Genomic DNA, 18,402 nt, shown 5'->3' with positions numbered 1-18,402 from the left:
TCCGGGACCGGAATCAACGATGGTTTTAGTCCCATCACTGAGGGGCTTCTCATCTGTCCTGGGGAAGAGCTTGAACAAATGAAAGGAGCGTCGCGATAGCTATTGGGGAAGTAAGCCATGACGAACGATTCCGAGATCAAGGGATGAGAGACTGACTGTTTGTAGTGGCGGCGGGCTTGGATTCGAGGTCAACATTCAGACTGTCTTCTGGCTCAGTTATCCCATCAAGGGCCGAGCTTCAACTATAACAAAGTCTACATTCAGACAAGGAGATTAATATCTTGGCGTTGGTTTGCTGGAACGGGACAGAGGAGATTGAGGGTGTCTGTTCAAAGTGGCGTAAGGGGTTAATATCGTCTGCCACTACAATTATTCACGGTCATTTGTACATGGGATGAGTTGGAAGATCTTTCATCTTGTTAAAAGTTCCTGCCATAATGGTTCGGTTGAAGTGTGTTAGTTGAAGGAGATCAGGGAGTGTGTCTATTCTACTTAGGCCTAAAGTAATGCTACAAGTTGTACATGAAACTTATTCCATCTGCAAAAGAATCTTCTTCTAACAATCCTGACCCACTTTTAATCCACTCTGCCAATTTTTGGTGCGGTACCTGAATGAGGTCACATCTCAACCCCTGACGGTCCTAGACACTGGCAACTCAACACCAACACCTGCCCATCACCTGCACTCAAAAAACAAGACCTTATCACACAGAATTGTAGCGATTTCGCGCAACAAAGAGACCAGCTCCCATCTGGCCTCACGGTTACGGGTCACCAACGATCTCTGGCATTCCATGTGTCCTAGATTCAACTCCGAACTGTCCAAGCCCTCAGCGCATCGTATGGGAAGCCGTTCCGCGGTTGATGCCGACACGAGGATTTTGGGATTTTTTCGGGTCGAATTGGATGCGTAAAAAATGCAGACCGAGTACCGGTGCGAAGAGGTGAAATCGAGCGTTCCTCTTCCTCGAATGATCCTCGGGCCTTACCAGCCTAGCTCCCTGAGAGCTATGGGATGTTGCTATCTAAGGGACCCGCGACCATCTTTTTGCGATTAATGATGGGGTTTGGATGTGATTAATCTTGAGAATCTTATTGGAGAGGTAAAGAATGGGATTGATTATTTATCGACTCGTCAATTGTCAAGTGTTATCCGCTTCAACTACCCACCCCGTTGCGCCATGTCAGCGCAGTTGACTTCCTTCGCACTCACTGAATGACACCTGAAAGCACACTATCTACAAGAGATCGAGAAGTTTGAGCAGATAGGTGACTTACCGAAGCGACGGAGGAGTCAACGTCCCCCTGACGTGACGAATCGTTGCCGGCCCAGAGAGCTGAAGTTTAGCCCAGACAGCAACGATGGCGAGGGTGTTGCGAACAAAAATGATGCGGCTCTCCACATCCAAGAGCCCATCGTCAGCCTGCGCCATGATCCTATACACGACCCGCCATCGCACGAGCAGACGGACAAGATGAGCAGTCTCGTTCCAAGTCTCCTTGTTCGGGTTGGGGCGGGTGTAGCACCACCTGAGAGGCTCGCACTCTACAAGGGAGAGAACCCATATGCAGCGGTTTAAGCAGGGGTTGAAGGTGTAGTCCGGGGGCTGCTTCGAGAGCCAGTCATCCCAGAGTTCGTGGAGGGAGGCTTGGAGCTCGGGGAGGGACAGATAGAAATCATACACCTCCCAGTCTCTGGCGCATCTAGGGTAGACGCCATCCCAATCATAGTGATGCCATATCATAGTCTCCATATCTAGAAAAGTCGCCCTGATATCGTTCTGGCCAAAGAGTAGCTCGGTGTTGTCTGGTCTGTAAGTATTGGTTTCTTGGAGATGTCGATTTGTGCTTCGGAAGGAAGGGTTCCTGGGTTTCATGTTCCTTAAGTGTTCCTTAAACAAAGGAAAATAGCTAAACATCGTTATCTTTGTTTAATGGTATTGATCAATCATTATCTATGTTGTTCGTGAGCAGCACAAAGAACAGGGCGACTTGGCACCAAGCAGTTCACAAAGCCCCTTCAGGATGCTTCGATGCCTTTCAATCTAGTCTGGGATATAATGGAAGATGATGGAAAGACAAAGAACTCGGTTTAGGTAGTCATTATGCAATGTTGACTCTCGAAATGATTACGTCCAGTTACATAGGGTAGCCATGGGTGAAGGTGCCGAACAGTGAGGGATTAGGCCACTGTGTGACATGAGGCAAGGATAGACGAATACAAATTCTACAAAATAAGAAATCTTTATGTTCGTTTTGTGCATGAAAGGAGTAGATGGAGGCGGGCTTGCGTATGGCCGCAACAACTCAATCTCCCGACCACCACGCACGAGAGGGAAGGTGTAAGTCCATTTCCAGGTTAATCAGGTAAGAAAATAGCAAGGCTGAGCAGAGACGCAATGTTGCCTGCCTATGCGCATGTGGAGCTAGACAATTGTGGCTTTGGAAGAGTGCTTACTGAGAGGTCGGTGTGACTCTGACGGCGTGCTTTGCTAGTGAATATCTTCAGCAAGCTGACAGACACTAAACACCAAGACCTTGCATCACATTCACAACCAAGGAAAGAGAAAAAAAATTCACGATGAGCACTCAAGACATGAAAGAAAACACGTCAACAAGCGCTGGGGACCATGGCGACACGACAGATCTCGACCTGCTCGCTGGTCTGGACGAGGAGACATTTGGAGCTAGAGTCCCAGCGATCCTCTCATCCGCCAGCCAAGCCATCTTCAAGTCTCACCAGCGCAAACCTCCCGGAACCGAAGCGATCCGATCACGCGCGACGGAAGCTCCAACAATGGCTGCCGTCTCCAACATCATCAAATCACCGATAAAGGACCAAGACAGCTTTTACCTTGCTTGGACGGCCCTCAACGAAGTCGTCGTGGACCTGCCTCTTGAGGACCTTCATCACTATCGTCCGGTCCTGAAAGCCGTATCCGAAACAACCGCCTCCGACACGACGGCGTCGCACTACCAAGGTGCGACGGGCCTGCGCAGCGAAGCAGCATCGCTCATCCGCTTCATGGACGATCCGACGGCGGTGTGGGTTCCCCAAACAAAGAGCGACTACATCGCCGAGCGCACTCTCCAAGAGCGCGTAAAAACCGCAGACGAGATGCGTCCGAACGTTTCGGGTCTGCTCGACTGGCTCGCCGACGCAAACTGGCCCCCGTTCCGTGGCTGTCGGGCCCAGCTGGCCAGGTTCCCGGAGGTGACGGTGGGGCCGATCGGGCAGCTCATCGAGAAGGAGAGAGGAGACGGAGGGTTGATCGTGAATCTTCTCGAATTTTTAGATGAGTGCGTGCCCTTGAGCATGTGGGAGGAGCTCAAGCCGACGGTCAAGGCTCTTGTGGAAGAGGCTAAAGGGGACGAGGACGAGTGGGAGGTTTCGGACTTGGCGAGGCAATGGTTAGAGAAGCTAGAGAAAGCCTGAGGTGAGACGTTTTACCACTGTCACATTTTGCAGCACTCAAAACTCGCTTGTAACCGCGAGACAAGACGCCAAACAATAGAACCAATTTCTTGTCAATGCGGTGAACAGAGTCAGCATGACCTCGAAAATTCACAGGGCAAACCCATTGGCTTCTTGTCTGTTTAATGGGCTCATCACAAGCTTCGCATCGACTCACCAAGACCAGCCTATTCTTATCATCAACCACCCCCTGTGCTTCTCCCCGCGCTTAACCCCTGTGGCTATTGGACGCCTTGGACCCCCTCTGCAGCCTGCATCACCAACCAAGACGAATCCGCGACCGGCTTGGCCTGGTCCGATGGCATCTGAGACGTCTCATTGGCTGCTTGCCGCATAGTGCCTCTGATCGACGCCAGCCTGCGACAGGCATGGTCCTCTGTGACGGGCTGGGAGACCCCTGTTGCTCACGATGTGACGAGGAGGGGGATTGCGAAGCCCTTTTTCTTGACGGCGTCTCGCTGTTTGGGAGGTAATCTGAAATTCCTTTCTTTACTCGCAGGCGAGTTTAACAGTTGCTGGATCAATTTACATTCTCAATCAATCTCAAACTTTTACCAACAAAAAACACAAGGCCCCATCTCCAACCCACATACAACCTCACTCAACTTCACACCCACCTCCACCATGGGCAACAACCTCTCTTCAACCTTTATCCCCGACACCTCGAAAGTCGTCCTCAGCCCCGAAGACCGCGCCACCGCCATCAGGCTCGGGATCTTCTGGGCCGCCTCCCTCTACGGATGCGCCGCCATCTTCAGCACCTGCGCCCTCGTCGACCGCTGGAAGGGTCCCTTTGACAAGAACTACGTCGGCTTCAGCTCCGTCATGGCCGCCCTACTACTATCGACTTGCTGGCCAGTCGTCATGACCTATCTGTTCTTATCGCAGGGGTCTCTGTGATGTATGAAGGAAAGGATAGTGGCAGTTTAATGGGGGGGACAACAGGATTGTACAACATGGCGCACTGGAGGGAAAGGTATCACAAGACGATGGAAGATATACAGAGCGGCCGAAACGGGTCAGCCCAGATTCGATTACATACCCAAAGCGAATTTCCTATTTAATGCAAAATACCTCTATTACACCAACCTTGATCCAGAGTGTTTCGCCGACTTCTATCCGACCGAGCATCCTTTCTCCCAATGATGGACTCGAGCGCTTGTGTCAACGCCTTGGCGTCGTATTTTCCTCCTCTCCCCGTCTCATCCTTGGGCCCGTACAATCTCGTCGCATCGATTCCAAGAAGCCCAAACTGTTGCTTATCCACCTTGGGCGAGTTTGGACCTTCGATGTAGATGACGTGCGTCACGTATTGGGAGTACTCGTCCTCCTCTGGCTCTGGTAGGCCTCTCGAGTCGGCGCAAGCTTTCGCAATAGCACCAACAAAGTCCAGGCCAGTGAAGGGTGCCGTTGAGGGACCCGTCTCTCGGTCGGTAGTACCGTTGAGGATGAGGATCTTGTTCCTAATCTGGGGGCTGACAATCGCATCTCCCACGCCACGAAGGACAAGACTAGGGATGAGAGAAGTAAACAAGGAGCCAATGCTGTACACTATGCTGTGTACCGAGCGAAGGGCATCCAAAACCCTTGGGTTGGCAGGCATCTTGATCTCCTCGCCATATGGATTGATGTACCAGAGCCGGGATATTCTTGCCGGCAGGTCCTCTTCCTGTTCCTTGGAGAAGGCGATAGCAGGTCGTCGCAGCGCTGGTAGAGTTCCCGGGAGGTTGGCGTCTTCTACATGATGATGATCCCACACCTCATGTCTTGATACTGTCGGGCTGTGAAGGCCGGCTGATGTCCCAGGGACAGCTGCCGTGGGCGCGCTGGGATGAGAGATGTCGTTCTGGCCTGTGATTATTGTCCCATCCTCCAAGCCTGCGGCAATGTGACTGGCAAAATTGGTGTTAAGAGCGGGAAGAACTGCTATCCGATCTGGCACTGAGCAAATGGAGCTCAAAAGATAAATGGCCGCCTCAAAGCTGCCAGTAAAGAGGCGGGCTCCGGTGAGGAACAGGTTCCCAATACTGGCGCCAGAAAAGTCGAACCGACTGCTAGGTCTCATGCGCTTCACAACTTCAAGATTGAAGCTATTGAGATAAGACCGGATGAGTTCGCGTTTCGGTGATGAAATATCGTCCCATAACGGATGCGTGGCCTCTAGAATCTCGAACCATTCGGACCTCGCCTCATTGTAGACCTTGGGCAAGCGATGATTAAAGAAGAGCTTTATAGCAGCCGTCTCAGGGCTCCCGTCATTTGGAATAAGACGGACCAAACGCGACCTCACGTCTCCGATACCTTGGCCCCGGTCAGTCTAGCTCTGCGACCTGCATGCAAGGAGAGAGAGGGGGTCTCACCTGGCCCACCAAACACGCGGATGATCTCGCTGCTGCTGCCGCCATTGTCTGAGATGGGGATGACGTAGCTCAGAGTGCACTGGTTAGCCTCGCGGACGCTCTCAAAGACGTCGACGAGATTGTTCGCGGCGCTTCCACCCGAGAAGACGACGAGGCCAGAGGGGGGGCCGGGGTTGGGCGTAGCGGTGCGCCGAGGGGTCGTCAATGCGGAGGATCCACTGGAGCTTGGCAGCTGGAGGCCGAGTCCATTCTGCTGGATGTTGATCTGAGCCATGGAATGGATAGTCAGGAACTATTGGTCAAGTTATCAGTTGTTTCTTTGCTTCAAGTCGTGTAACTATACGCGAACGAGGTGCTGGCTGACATGTGTCCAGAGTATGGAACTGGCTTGGATCGAGTTAGCGGGGCAACTGTAACCCCGATAAGGGGGATCACGCCAATTGATGCATGGATGTCAATTGCTGGAGGGAACGGCAGACGGCTTTGTTCTGCACTTTCACCTGAAGCTCTCAATATCGTCTGTATCAACATACCCTACATTGCCATCCATTGTCATGATTCATTGTTTGTGCAAACTCCTCAGACACCACAAGACACAGCAGACACCGCCAATTGACCCAAAGCGGAACCGCATGAGGCACGAGTCATGGGAACATGCAACCTCCAAGATCAACGACACGCAAGAAAAAAACAGCTGTCAACGCATAATTCTTCTAGAAACCACCCCGCCCACCATCCCGACTCGGGTCCGAAAAGTCGGAAAAGTGACATAAACGTCCGGCTCAACGTGGGTCTCGAGGCGGGGAACCACAGCGATTATCGAGCACAAAAGACGGGACGGTGCACTCTCCCAAGGGGGGCCTTGCTTGTTACGGGCTGGAAGGGTGTGACCCGGAGCAACCCCCATACCGTCACTGACGGCATTTGCCAGGCTTGTTCTCCGCGGTGAACGATCCACGGGATAATTCATCACGTCAACAGCTACTGTAACTATGGCCGTACCATAGGTGCGGACCCGCGGACCGCCGAGGTTGCGCCAGGGAAGTCCCCAGTCGCTAGGAACAAGGCACTTTCCACGGAGAGGTTCCTTACAAATCCAACTATGGTATCTTGGGACTCTGGATCAAGGGAACGAGGTATATAGACCCTGGTTCTGGTTCTGGTAGAAGCAAGAGATTTCCCCATCATCGCATCTCGACATCACATCTTCAACAATGACCCAGACAAAGATTCCCCAGACCGTCCAGCAGTGGAACGTCACCGCCCAGGATGGCAAGGATGGCTTCAATGCCCTCCAGCTCTCTGAGCAGCCTCTGGCTGAACTCGGCGACAGCCAGGTCTTGGTCAAGAGTAAGTTTCAGGAACATCGACGACATTGAATGCACCGAGTCCAGCTAACTCGTTCCGACAGTCCAGGGCGCGTCCCTCAACGTGCGTCTTTTCCTCAGTAACGTTAAAGTTTCCCCTCACTAACAACGTCGCAGTACCGTGACCTCATCATCCCACTCGGCCGATATCCCTTCCCGGCTGTCCCCAACGTCATCCCCGGCTCTGACGGCGCCGGCACCGTCCTGGCAGTCGGCAAGAATGTGACGCGCTTCAAGCCCGGCGACAAGGTTGTCACTCTCTTCAACCAGGGACACATTGGCGGCTCTATCGATGGCCACTCCATCCAAACTGGCCTGGGCGGCGCCGTTCACGGCACGCTCCGCACCGTCGGAGCTTTTGACGAGCAGGGTCTCGTGTCCATGCCCTCCAACCTCGAGTTCCACGAGGCCGCGACCCTCACCTGCGCCGGTCTCACCGCGTGGAACGCCCTCTTCGGTCTCACGGACAAGAAGTTGCAACCTGGCCAGTGGGTGCTCACCCAGGGTACCGGTGGCGTGAGTATCTTTGCTGTGCAGTTTGCCAAGGCCGCCGGCGCAAAGGTTATCGCGACCACCAGCTCAGACGAAAAGGCGGAGCTCCTGAAGAAGCTCGGCGCCGACCACATCATCAACTACCGCACCACTCCGGAATGGGGCGCCAAGGCCAAGGAGCTGACTGGCGGTGTCGGTGTCGATCATGTCGTCGAGGTTGCTGGTCCCGCTTCAATTAAGCAGTCGTACAACAGCATCAAGCTTGACGGCATCATCACCATCATCGGTTTCGTTGGTGGTGTCGATGAGGAGCAGCCCGGATCCCTTGCCAACCTCACCCACCTCTGCACCACCCGCGGTATCTTGGTCGGAAGCCGGGTTCAGATGGAGGACATGTGCCGCGCTATCGAGGCCAACCCAGAGAAGCTTCGACCAGTCGTGGATCCCAAGGTCTTTACCCTGGACCAGCTCAAGGAGGCTTATGAGTACCAGTGGTCGGGCAAGCACCAGGGCAAGGTCTGCATCAAGATTGAGTAAGCGGGAGTTGTCTAGGTAAAAGTAATATACTCATTGTCGCACCATCAATTGTGTCGCACTTGACAGCGGTCCGTTGCTGTGAGCTAAACATCAAAGTCACTCTCTCATATACCAGACCTTGACTCTTGTCATCTAATTGCCAGGATTAATGCGAATTATAGTGTTGCAACCGTTAAAATGCCGGGGCATATGCGTGTAAGACGGGTGATCATCCGCCCGCATCTACCCAGCAGATCTAACGTGAGACTTCAACCGATTTGTTCGTTAATTATATTGACAGACAATTACATCTGATCAGGCACACAACCTGTACCTGTCCCTAGCGCATGTGTTCCTGAAACTGCTGCTGCAGCCACACCTTTGACGATCCAGACCATTCCTTAGCTGCTCACTAGCCAGCAGCCATTCTCGCGACAAATGAAAGACAAAGTTTAGAAAGGCTCTAAATCAGTAGAGCGGCGAGACCAGCCACGACACCACCGATCCAGCTGTAGCCATTGGACGAGGCCGCGTTGACGGTGACGGGTGTGGGGACGGGCATGGGAACTGGTGTGCCGGATGCAGTCTCGGTGCCAGGGACGGGAACCGGGTTGGGCTCCGGGTTGGGATTGGGAGTTTGAATGACAGGAGGCACGTCGCTTGAGCCAGCGGCACCGCCATCACCACCATCACCACCTGAACCGCCATCGCCAGAACCGCCGTCACCTCCAGAGCCGCCAGAGCCACCATTACCGCTAGGGACGGCGGTTCCGCCACCATTGGGCTGAGAGATGGGAATGTCGATGGTTGTTTGGCTGACTTCGACGATGAGAGACGTCTGTGTCTCCACGATGGGTCCTTGGGGCTCTTCGGTGTCGAGAGGGTTGTAAATGGTCGTCGTTCTGCCGGGGATGACGATGGTGTTGGTCATGCCGCGCGTGTTGGCACCGCCATCACCACCACATTGGCTGCCATTGGGACAGCAGCCGTACTCGCCGTTGGCGCCCACATCGCAGTATGCACTCGGAGGACATCCTCCAGCTTTGCTAGGACAGCAGGTCCAATCCTGCTGGATACAGCCTGTGCCGCAGTCCTTGAGGCCTTGGTCGGAGCAGGGAATGGTGACGACCTGTCGAACGGCGAGGAGAGGGCTTCGGTTGGCAGCCAGGACACCAGTAGCCGAGAGGGCGAAGAGGAAGATCTTGTTCATGTTGTAAAGATGGAACTATCGTAGCGAGTGTCGAGGGGGTCAACGAGTGACTTTTGTGGCGAGTGTATGTGTGATATATAGCTGAAGAGAGAAGACGAAGGATGGATCGACAACCTGGAAGCTGGTAGACGGCATTTATACTCAAGCCTCCTTTCCAGATCCTCTTGTTCATATTGCCGGACGCGGCCAGCCCTAAGGCATCGGGTCATCGGGGCTAGCCCGCGGCATCCAAGACATTCCAGCCACGGGGCACTAAGCCAAGCCCGCAAGCATCACCACTTGAGGGGGGCCTCATCACATGGATCTACATCCAAAACGTGCATCGTACCGATTTGATTAAACAGGATCTGACACCTTGCCGTGTGTCCTTCCCGTGGCTTGTCTCACCAGGCGCGACATGTGGTTGCCCCAGAGATCAAACCACGGGAAGGGCTTTGCACGTTTTCTCCCTAAGTGCCCAGATGTTTTCGTCGTTCTTGGCTTTCGTCTGCCTAGAAAGACCAGCTGCACGCGGATGAGACTTGTGCAACCCGTTATTTTGTTTGTGCGGCATTTACAAAGGGGAGGGTTACGTACGCAGTACGAGGCATACGATAGATATTTTTGTAAGCGTGCATAGTATTTGCTTGTCTGATATCATTGGCGTCTGGGCATATTTGACTGCATTTGATATGCAGGCTGTGTCTGATATTGGTTACTACTCGACCAGGCTGTCGTGATCTGACGACGGTTCTGAGGTTGGCTCCCGTGTTCCTGATGTGCTATGCCGTCAGCCTAGACGGCGGATTCACAAACAGGGCTGAGCCATGAAGAGCTTGGCACAACAAACGCCGTGATTATCAGCAGTTGTGTTTTCACTAGTGCCCCTCAGGCCTCTTCCAACCTCTGTGACCTTGGCAGATTTAATATTTAGAAACACGTCATCCAATATCGCTCTGGGGGCCAGGTTGAACGTCCCCTTGGCTTACTACAGCCCGTAAACGCTTTGGTACAACGAGCTCATTCGCAATGAGTAACTTGATATCCATCTCTGCTAGTGGTAGCTCCTGAACAGGGCACAAGTTGTCTATTTACTCCTCGATGCGAGGAATATATCTGATATTGGATGCTACGCTATAAGAGATCACACAAGATTTATCAGGTAGATGGTCCAGTGTCTGGGTTTCAAATAGTAGTGCACAACGGTTAGGCAAGCGTAAAGATCGGGGCAGTTTTCATTTCCACACTTGGTGAGCAGGCACCTTGCTGCCGCTATAGGTCAGTCCCTCAAGCCCAGCTTCTACACATAACGGTTATGAGATATCTTTTCAGGTTCACTCTTTCTCATCTCCATATATGCACCAATGAATCAAATTCAAGAAGCAACACTCCAAAGCTTGACTCGCAGAACCGCATGAGGCCATCCGGCGCCACCCTACGTCAATAGGCTTGGCAAATTCCAGAAACCAAGTTGAGTTTAGAGATCTAGACCCTCTACGGAACAAAGTTTCAGGGCATCAAGCCCAGATCACCTTTGGCTTAAGCCTCGTAACCTTATCGGAAGCGATGCAGCCAAGAACAGCAGATGGCGCGATTTTCCCCTGGGCTGAGTCTGTCGTGGTCTAGGACCAGGACTTGCCACCAACACCAAAGATTTATGCAGAGAAGATGGCGGATCGTTCACCTAGCACATACGCTAAAGCGAGTTAAGGCCTTGTTTCTCTATTTCTTATAAAAGCGTGGTCTTCTAATTCATTTCGACTAGTAGCTCGCAGTTGGCCTATGGCAAAATCACCTCATCGCCTCAAAAACAAATACAAAATAATTTAACAGTGTTCCCAAATAATACTAGCTCAGAGCCGCGGTGTTTAGGGGGCCCTCTTGGAAAGCCTATTGAAGATCATCGACTATGAAGGATTACTTCGCCAGTCCTAAGTCACGAACACTAACCTTTTCATAACCATCACAGACCTCTATTCGAGGTACGCAGACTTCGGGGTGAGGCCATCAACAGCCCGACGCAGTGATTCCACTGACAATTTCTGCCGCTCCACCTTTCTGCCATTGAACATACATGTTAGTTACCGAACACGAAGATTCAACTATACTCAAACTTACCTCGCAATAAGAGTCAGCCGGATGGTATTGAAGTGCTGCGTGCAACTTTCCAACCTTGTCCTCTTTGCCGCAGTTTCCTTTTTGTGATACCACCATTTAGAACGAGTCCACAGGGACGATGATTTCCGTGGTCCTTGTGAAATATGGTAAGAATTGTTGTGATAGTTCAGTCCATCCTGTGGAGATGCAGTCGGGTTCTGCGGCCATGTGTTCCAATGGTTGATAATGGGGCCATTAGATGGCTTCGGTTGTTCATGGGTGATCTCTGGTGCAAATTCTTTCAAGTAGTGTCTGATATCATCGCGGGCTTGTAGGAACCCCCTGTAGCTACTAGTCACCGTGGGTCGCATCTCATTCAGAATCGAGTCTCGTTCGGTTTCTAATTGTGTTAGGTAGGCGTGAATATCACCAAGATGTACATCGGTCCGGTCTAGAGCCATTAACAAGTCTCGAACTTCGTTGTCAGCGTTCCGAGTGATAGTTACCAAGGCGGTGAACGATAGAAATAAGCCGAATGCGAACATCAAGATTCCCAATATGTTTGCGACTGTCGTTAGCACGCTATCGCGGCATTCTGTGCCGGCTTCCGTGAGAATACAATGCATCTTTACTGTTGGATGAGTATGACTTTTGTCAGCGGGGTGCTTCAAGACTTGTAGCAGCCAAGCCGCGAAGCTGGCATGGGTTCTAGGTAGGAGATTATATAGGCTGGTTCCTAACTTCCTATGGTACAAAAGATTCTTTATTAGGTTAGCCCAGAGGCATTGTTAAGAATAATGATAAGTTCCTTTTGCAGAGGAGAAAAATCACTGCGGAAACAAAGAGCATACGAATTTAACAATGAACACACACCTAACAAGAGAGAACATGTCAGGAAATTCAGTATCAATGGCGGAGAATACTGCTCCAAGGACAAAGAACTCGGAATTATAACGGCATATTCCCTGACCTGCGGTCAGGGGCTACAGAGATGGCCAATTTTCATCACCCATTATTGTTGAATATTGATGAGTGCCGTGTTTGGTTGAGAGAGCTGCTAATAGCTCCATGGCAAACATGAGGTTGGGCATTAACAGGATCCAACTAGCGGGTCTTTCAACTCGGGTTGACAGTTCGACCCTCAGTTATGGCAAGTTTCATGGGAATGAGCCGCTCATGGCCAATTCATGAATACCAGGGATCCTCCCTCACGTAGCCATCCGCATAGAAGGGGGCGGGTATCGTGAAGGCAAATTCCTGTTTAAGTAACTCTTAATTGAGTTTCTTAAAGTGATTCAGAAATCATTCGCCAGTAATTGTATATCTCTCGTATATCCTGGCGACGTGAAATTGTGGGAGTTCCGGGGAAAGTAAGCTGGAGTTAAACGGGATTATGGAAAAATAAAGTCCGCGTCGGAGGTGGCGAAGAAACCATCTCCAAGTCCGAGTAACAAACTGAGCAGACGACGGGAATATTCATGTGGATTTAACATTGAGCCGAGTGGCTGCAGCCAATTCGATATCTGACAGCTTTACGGCCTCAGTTGACCGTAATTGTGATGAGAGGTGTTGAAGCTTGGCCGCAGTTCAATCTATGGGGGGCTGGGTCCTTGTGATCAAGTGTGCCAAGAGAGTAACGGAAGACGAATGGAAGATAAAAGGCCTTATAAGTCTCGCATGGGTTCAAATATTGCCACAATACAACAAGAACTCGCGGTAGCTCTTACGCAGCTCCTCCTTTTCAAGCCAGGCCGCAACACAGACATCATCCACTTACACCATCTACAAACCAACATGGCCCTCTCCGAGGAACAAATTCATGCCACAATCCAGGCCGTGGTTGACGACTTCCGCGGTTGGACTCTCGCACCCATTATCCACTATCCTGAAGAAGCTGGCCTCGAGTATGAGGACGTCTTCTTCCCATCCGAAGACGGAGTTCCCCTCGAGGGATGGTTCATCCCGTGCAAGGGTTCCAACAAGGTCATCATCGCCAACCATCCGCACTGGTTCAGCCGTGCTGGTCTTCCCTCTCACCTAGAGCCCTGGAACTCGCTCGTCCCTGGCAATGACTTCGATGTCAACTTCATCCCCGACTACAAGATCCTTCATGATGCTGGGTACAACGTTCTTGCCTATGACCTGCGCAACCACGGCCATAGTGGAAGTGGTAACAACGGTCTCTTTGGTTTCTACGAATGGCGGGATGTTCTTGGTTCGCTCAAGTACATCCGCAACCGCCCAGACACGAGCGGCATGACCATTGGCCTCTTTAGTCGTTGCGCCGGAGCCAACGCAACTCTGGCCGCCATGAAGCGTCACCCAGAAGCCTTTGAGGGTGTCCGTTGCATGGTTGCTCCCCAACCTCTGACTATCCGACTCGTCTTCGAAACCCTTCTTGAGGCACTTGGAGCACCAGCTTCTTATATGGAGGAAGTCAACCGACGATTCTTCCTCAAGACCAGCTTTCACGTCGATTATGTTGCGCCAGTGTCTGACGCCAAGCACGTCCACGTCCCAACCTTTTTGTACCAGGTCCATGATGACCCTGGCACACGGCCTGAGGACGTCCAGTCTATGTATGACAATATTCCCATCGCTGAGAAGAAATTGCATTGGATCCAGGGTACGAAGAAGCGATGGCACGGGTATACTTATTTCCAGAAGGAGCCTCAACAGTTCCTGGACTGGTTTGCTCGATTCATGGAGTAGTATACTAGTTCCTAGGAGGTTGGAAGCTAGAATAGGTGGCTTCCAGTTGCAAATTGTATCTTGAATAGTCAGACTGTACGTGAAACAAATCGAAACTGTTTTCGAGCTCTAAGACTCCAAGCTTCTCAGATTTCTCGCAAGAGGCCAGATATTCACCATGATACCAGTGTATTCATGTCCATCGTTTGCTGTAGCCATTCATTACTTACAAGGACACAGTATGCAAGGTCCAAGTAGAGCATCCTGCTTGTTGGAACAAACGCAGGAAGCCAACCAGCAAGACCACAAAGAAGTATTCATCCATTGTTATATAAAATGAGGTATTGCGGGACAAACAGTACCCACAACAAACAAATCCAACAAAATTCATTGAGAATTTCGTCGATATACCTCCCTTTGCAGTAGTGATTATAGTCAGGGATGCTGTCAAATAGTTGAACGTGGCGACGGGTCCATCCCCAGTACCCCTAGTGAGAGCAGGGGAAGGCTATGCCATTTCTAATGCGTCATTCCTCTGGCAAAGTTCTAAACGAAAGCGTTGGTACGTTTGCATTCTATGACGTTAGTTATAATAACATGTTTGGCGGATGAGCCGAGTTGCGATCTTGGGATATTCCGCGATGTAGGAGCACTTGGCCACCAGGCGCATGGCGAAGAGTGAGAGTCAAAGGGATGCACGACTAGTAGAATCTACTCATTGATTAAATAACATGAGCTCAAGATCGTGCTGATATCAAGCGTTGATGTGGTGTGAAACCTGGCGTGAAGGGTCATTTGCGATAGGGGTTGACACAGAGATGGCCCAATTGACGTTGATCGTATTTGTCAAAGACGAGAACCCAGTAGCACGTTGGTCATCCAGTCTTTAAGGTCGAACCATGACGGCGATCACCGGGGCTGTTGAGACATGGCGTGATATCCCGATTAAATTGATTTCCATCGGATGACTGGGACTTTTGAACATTGCTCGTCTAGATGAGATGTCGTCTTGCCATTCGAGTCATGAATCTGCCAAGATGTCACCTGAAATGACAGGCATTTTCTGCGAGAGATCGTTTGTTGGGGCATCGGACCAGGTGTGCGGAAGAGAGTCCGTCCTGAGCTGACCTGCCGGGTCTCGTCGATCATCGAAGCTAGCTACGGTGCCTTGCTTAAACGAGAGTTTAATTTCGATCATGCCTCGGTAAAAATGACCGGAAATGTGATAGAGCTTCTTCCACGTTTTGCCCTGTGACTTGTCGCAAACTCTCATGGGTCAAGCTGGCGGTGGGCCGCCAAGATCAAGAATTGAGACAGGCATCGCGTCTTGCTTACTTTTTCCCACTCTCTCGGGATCTGAACACTCCAATTGCATCGACTTGCACTTCTATTTTATGACAAGTCGTTTAATTGACACTCGTTGGTGGACCCAGAGTTGAGTTGGCTTTGGGCCTTGAGGAGCTGCTGTACAAGTCTAGAACAATGACAAAGGATCGCACCTTGTTTTCTATTACACAAGTATTGTAGTCTAACGTCATCTATAAAAGAAACAGAAGGAAAAAGCAAGCGGGTATCGTCTACTATTAAGCAGTGCTGGACGGCGCGTCAAACGTCTGGATCAGGATTGGGGCCTGGGAGCTCCGGCGCCGATGCTCGGGCATCTATCATTACTCAGAAAGTTCAAGCAGTGTTTCTTTTTTTTTTTTTTTTTTTTTTTGCCAACGGTTTTTCTGTTGCTCTCATACCGGAAAATGCTCCCTCTTGAGCTGTCTCGTCGAACTCGACTCGCTCGCCATGTCTGGGTCGTCGTACTGGGATTGTCGCGATGGCTTGACCACCACCTCGGTCCTCACAGTCTTTTGGATGCCGTGCTCGTTTCGCGTCGAGAGCTCAATGTCTTCGGCTCCGGCTTCAATATATGTTGTGTTTCCGCCGGCGAACATGGACGTCGGATGCTTGCTGTTGCCGGTGACTCCACGCCCTGAACTCTTGCCCTGCTGTGTCGTGCGGGAGCGAGAGCCTGAGTAGTCAGGGTAGCCTGAGGGGTTGCTGGCCTTGACCACCTTTGTGATGAGGTCGGCCATGTTCATCTCGATGTGAAGCTTGACGAGGTATGCGAGGGGGTGGAATTGAACGTATCTGCCGAGGCGTTGGTGAGTGAGTAAGGGCACTTAGACGAGCTGACTTACACAATGTCATTAGGAAGAGACATCATGGCAATGAGAAGGACCTAAACCAACATTAGCATGAGCCCAGTGTACCAGACAAGTTCGACGTACATCCATCGTCATGGACACCGCAATCATGCCCAAGTTGAAGCGAAACAGCCTGCCATACTTGGTGAGACCATTCGCAATAAGCCGCGACCGCACTAGATGAATAAAGTAAAAGTTGAGACCAGCGTCGACGAGCAAGAAGATGACCTTTTCAATACGGTCCCAGACGTTATTGATGTCCCTCCAGGTCTTATTGATCCCCAGGCGAGCTGGGATCCAGATGCAAAACACGCTGATGTTGACAACGAGGATGATGAGGAATGCGCCGAGCTTGAGCTTTCTCGCATTCTGTCGGACGACCATGAGGATGGCGATTCGGTTGATGATGATCTGGATGAGGGCCTGTAGTTGGATACACCAAAGAAAGACTGCCCCGTGTCAGTGAGGAGTATCATCCAGACGGAGCTCGTCGACATACCCAAGACAAAGAAGAAGGGAAAGCCTCCAGGAATATACGAGCGCAGATAACACCACGTAATAGCACTCATAATAGAGCTGCTCGCCCACTCCATCCACAGCAGGATAATGTAGGGGTTCATCTTGCGGCCCCTCCTCCACGATTTGATGGTCTGTCGCGTGCCCTTTGCAAACGTGAATATGCAAACACCCAGGGAAACTCCCCAGGCAATGCTCGCAATGTTCATGTCATCTATGCTGGGCGAGACTGTCCGGCGAGCCTGTTAGCCGCGGGTATTCCAAGATGGGTCTCTTCTTGAGCGAACCTGGTTTGTAGAGCGGGCCTTTCCATAGTTCGGACATGATGGCGATGGGAGCCCGCAGTCGGCGGACGTCGATCCGAAGGAGAATAGGCTTTCGGTGTGTTCCTGGAGACGCTCGACAAAACAAAGCAAACACAGACTCAAACGGCAAACATAAAAGAGTGGCAGCCGGAACAGGGAGCGGCAGGATACATATTCCAAAAAGCAACGCGCATCGACGCTAAAGAAGCGTCCGATCTCATGGCTGTTTTAAAACAAGGCCATGACCAGGCAAGTATAAAGCACAGACAGAGAGTAGTCGGATCCGCAGCTTCTTCTCCTCCAGCGGCCCGCGCGACGATCAATGGTAGGGGGACTCATGGCCTGTTTGGGGTGCCTGATCTCCATCTGCGGCTGAGTCGTTGGTTGGTTCGAGGGTGGAAAGCACAGTCTCATCCTCAACGGTTGCATCTGTGTTTGTCGAGGTCATCCTTGTGTGCTGCGATTCCCACCAGGCCATACGCCCTATCTCCTTGTCTAGGAGCAGCGTAGGCGAGTGTCCATCTCTGCTTCTTAGAGATTTTCGATGGTCAAGAGGAATCTCGTGTATGCCATCATAAACCCACCAGGCAGTAGAAGAGCTCAGTCCTCAGAAATGGGGTTCAGGCTGTTGAGTGTGTCCACAAGGTGGATGCTGTGACAGCCTCGTGCTTCCATCGGGCGTTGAATAGCACCACAAGCTCAGCAGGACAAGACCACAGTGACTGCCTCACCAATTGCATCACAGGAATAAAGTACGTCTGCCATGCGTGCTCAGGCAGTGGAGTTGACAGCTGCTACTAACTACGCAGTGGTAGCAAGTGGGCGCAATATTCAGCACGAGTCATACATGGGTGGACCTGCCCATCCATCTCGACGCGGGAGACGGGAGTCGTATTTGACGGATCAAGATCCTTGATGTCTTACTGCTCGGGTTGGAGAAGGGCCAACATCTCGCAGGAGAAACAAGTCGGAGGATCAGTTGGAAATCTCAGAGGCTTCCCCCGCAAACAGGCATCGGATAGCAGGCATCAGTGCCCGCGAAACAAGCCAAACAGGGGCAGGGCGGGCGAGTGACAGGGACCAGCAGCTGAGAGATGCAAGGAACGAGACGCAGGAGAAAGGAAGAGGGCAAACTTCATGATCACAGCTGCTTTCAGTCATACGGCTGCTCCGAACGCCTTTCTTTATTTCCAGAGAAT

The 18,402-nt window shown here is 51.5% G+C and overlaps 7 protein-coding genes across 7 annotated transcripts; 4 read left to right on the top strand and 3 right to left on the bottom strand.

Moving 5' to 3' along the window:
* Nucleotides 1-2,581: 2,581 nt before the first annotated feature.
* On the top strand, nucleotides 2,582-3,436 carry LRP88_09578 (uncharacterized protein; the record flags this gene model as incomplete). Its single annotated transcript, XM_083246062.1, has 1 exon — nucleotides 2,582-3,436. The coding sequence occupies one exon, from the start codon at nucleotides 2,582-2,584 to the stop codon at nucleotides 3,434-3,436; it is 855 nt and encodes a 284-aa protein (XP_083097175.1).
* Nucleotides 3,437-4,099: 663 nt separating this feature from the next.
* On the top strand, nucleotides 4,100-4,375 carry LRP88_09577 (uncharacterized protein; the record flags this gene model as incomplete). Its single annotated transcript, XM_083246061.1, has 1 exon — nucleotides 4,100-4,375. One exon carries the CDS (start codon nucleotides 4,100-4,102, stop codon nucleotides 4,373-4,375), a length of 276 nt encoding a protein of 91 aa, XP_083097174.1.
* Nucleotides 4,376-4,535: 160 nt separating this feature from the next.
* Nucleotides 4,536-6,109, bottom strand: LRP88_09576 (gluconeogenesis factor YvcK family protein; the record flags this gene model as incomplete). The annotated part of the gene is made up of 2 exons (XM_083246060.1): nucleotides 4,536-5,776; nucleotides 5,836-6,109. The coding sequence occupies 2 exons, from the start codon at nucleotides 6,107-6,109 to the stop codon at nucleotides 4,536-4,538; spliced, it is 1,515 nt and encodes a 504-aa protein (XP_083097173.1).
* A 940-nt stretch (nucleotides 6,110-7,049) lies between these two features.
* On the top strand, nucleotides 7,050-8,231 carry LRP88_09575 (zinc-dependent alcohol dehydrogenase family protein; the record flags this gene model as incomplete). Its single annotated transcript, XM_083246059.1, has 3 exons — nucleotides 7,050-7,185; nucleotides 7,247-7,266; nucleotides 7,320-8,231. The coding sequence occupies 3 exons, from the start codon at nucleotides 7,050-7,052 to the stop codon at nucleotides 8,229-8,231; spliced, it is 1,068 nt and encodes a 355-aa protein (XP_083097172.1).
* A 442-nt stretch (nucleotides 8,232-8,673) lies between these two features.
* LRP88_09574 (uncharacterized protein) lies at nucleotides 8,674-9,420 on the bottom strand (the record flags this gene model as incomplete). The annotated part of the gene is made up of 1 exon (XM_083246058.1): nucleotides 8,674-9,420. One exon carries the CDS (start codon nucleotides 9,418-9,420, stop codon nucleotides 8,674-8,676), a length of 747 nt encoding a protein of 248 aa, XP_083097171.1.
* Nucleotides 9,421-13,290: 3,870 nt separating this feature from the next.
* LRP88_09573 (Alpha/Beta hydrolase protein) lies at nucleotides 13,291-14,208 on the top strand (the record flags this gene model as incomplete). The annotated part of the gene is made up of 1 exon (XM_083246057.1): nucleotides 13,291-14,208. The coding sequence occupies one exon, from the start codon at nucleotides 13,291-13,293 to the stop codon at nucleotides 14,206-14,208; it is 918 nt and encodes a 305-aa protein (XP_083097170.1).
* A 1,562-nt stretch (nucleotides 14,209-15,770) lies between these two features.
* Nucleotides 15,771-17,222, bottom strand: LRP88_09572 (uncharacterized protein; the record flags this gene model as incomplete). The annotated part of the gene is made up of 6 exons (XM_083246056.1): nucleotides 15,771-15,848; nucleotides 15,933-16,326; nucleotides 16,377-16,417; nucleotides 16,467-16,831; nucleotides 16,882-17,127; nucleotides 17,186-17,222. 6 exons carry the CDS (start codon nucleotides 17,220-17,222, stop codon nucleotides 15,771-15,773), a joined length of 1,161 nt encoding a protein of 386 aa, XP_083097169.1.
* Nucleotides 17,223-18,402: the final 1,180 nt, after the last annotated feature.

The sequence above is a fragment of the Fusarium phalaenopsidis genome (genome assembly GCF_050370095.1).
Source record: "Fusarium phalaenopsidis strain FUZ10S chromosome Unknown contig_32304, whole genome shotgun sequence".
Classification (NCBI taxonomy): domain Eukaryota; kingdom Fungi; phylum Ascomycota; class Sordariomycetes; order Hypocreales; family Nectriaceae; genus Fusarium; species Fusarium phalaenopsidis.
The sequence above is the reverse complement of the archived record's forward strand: the minus strand, read 5'-3'. Positions and strand labels throughout refer to the sequence as shown.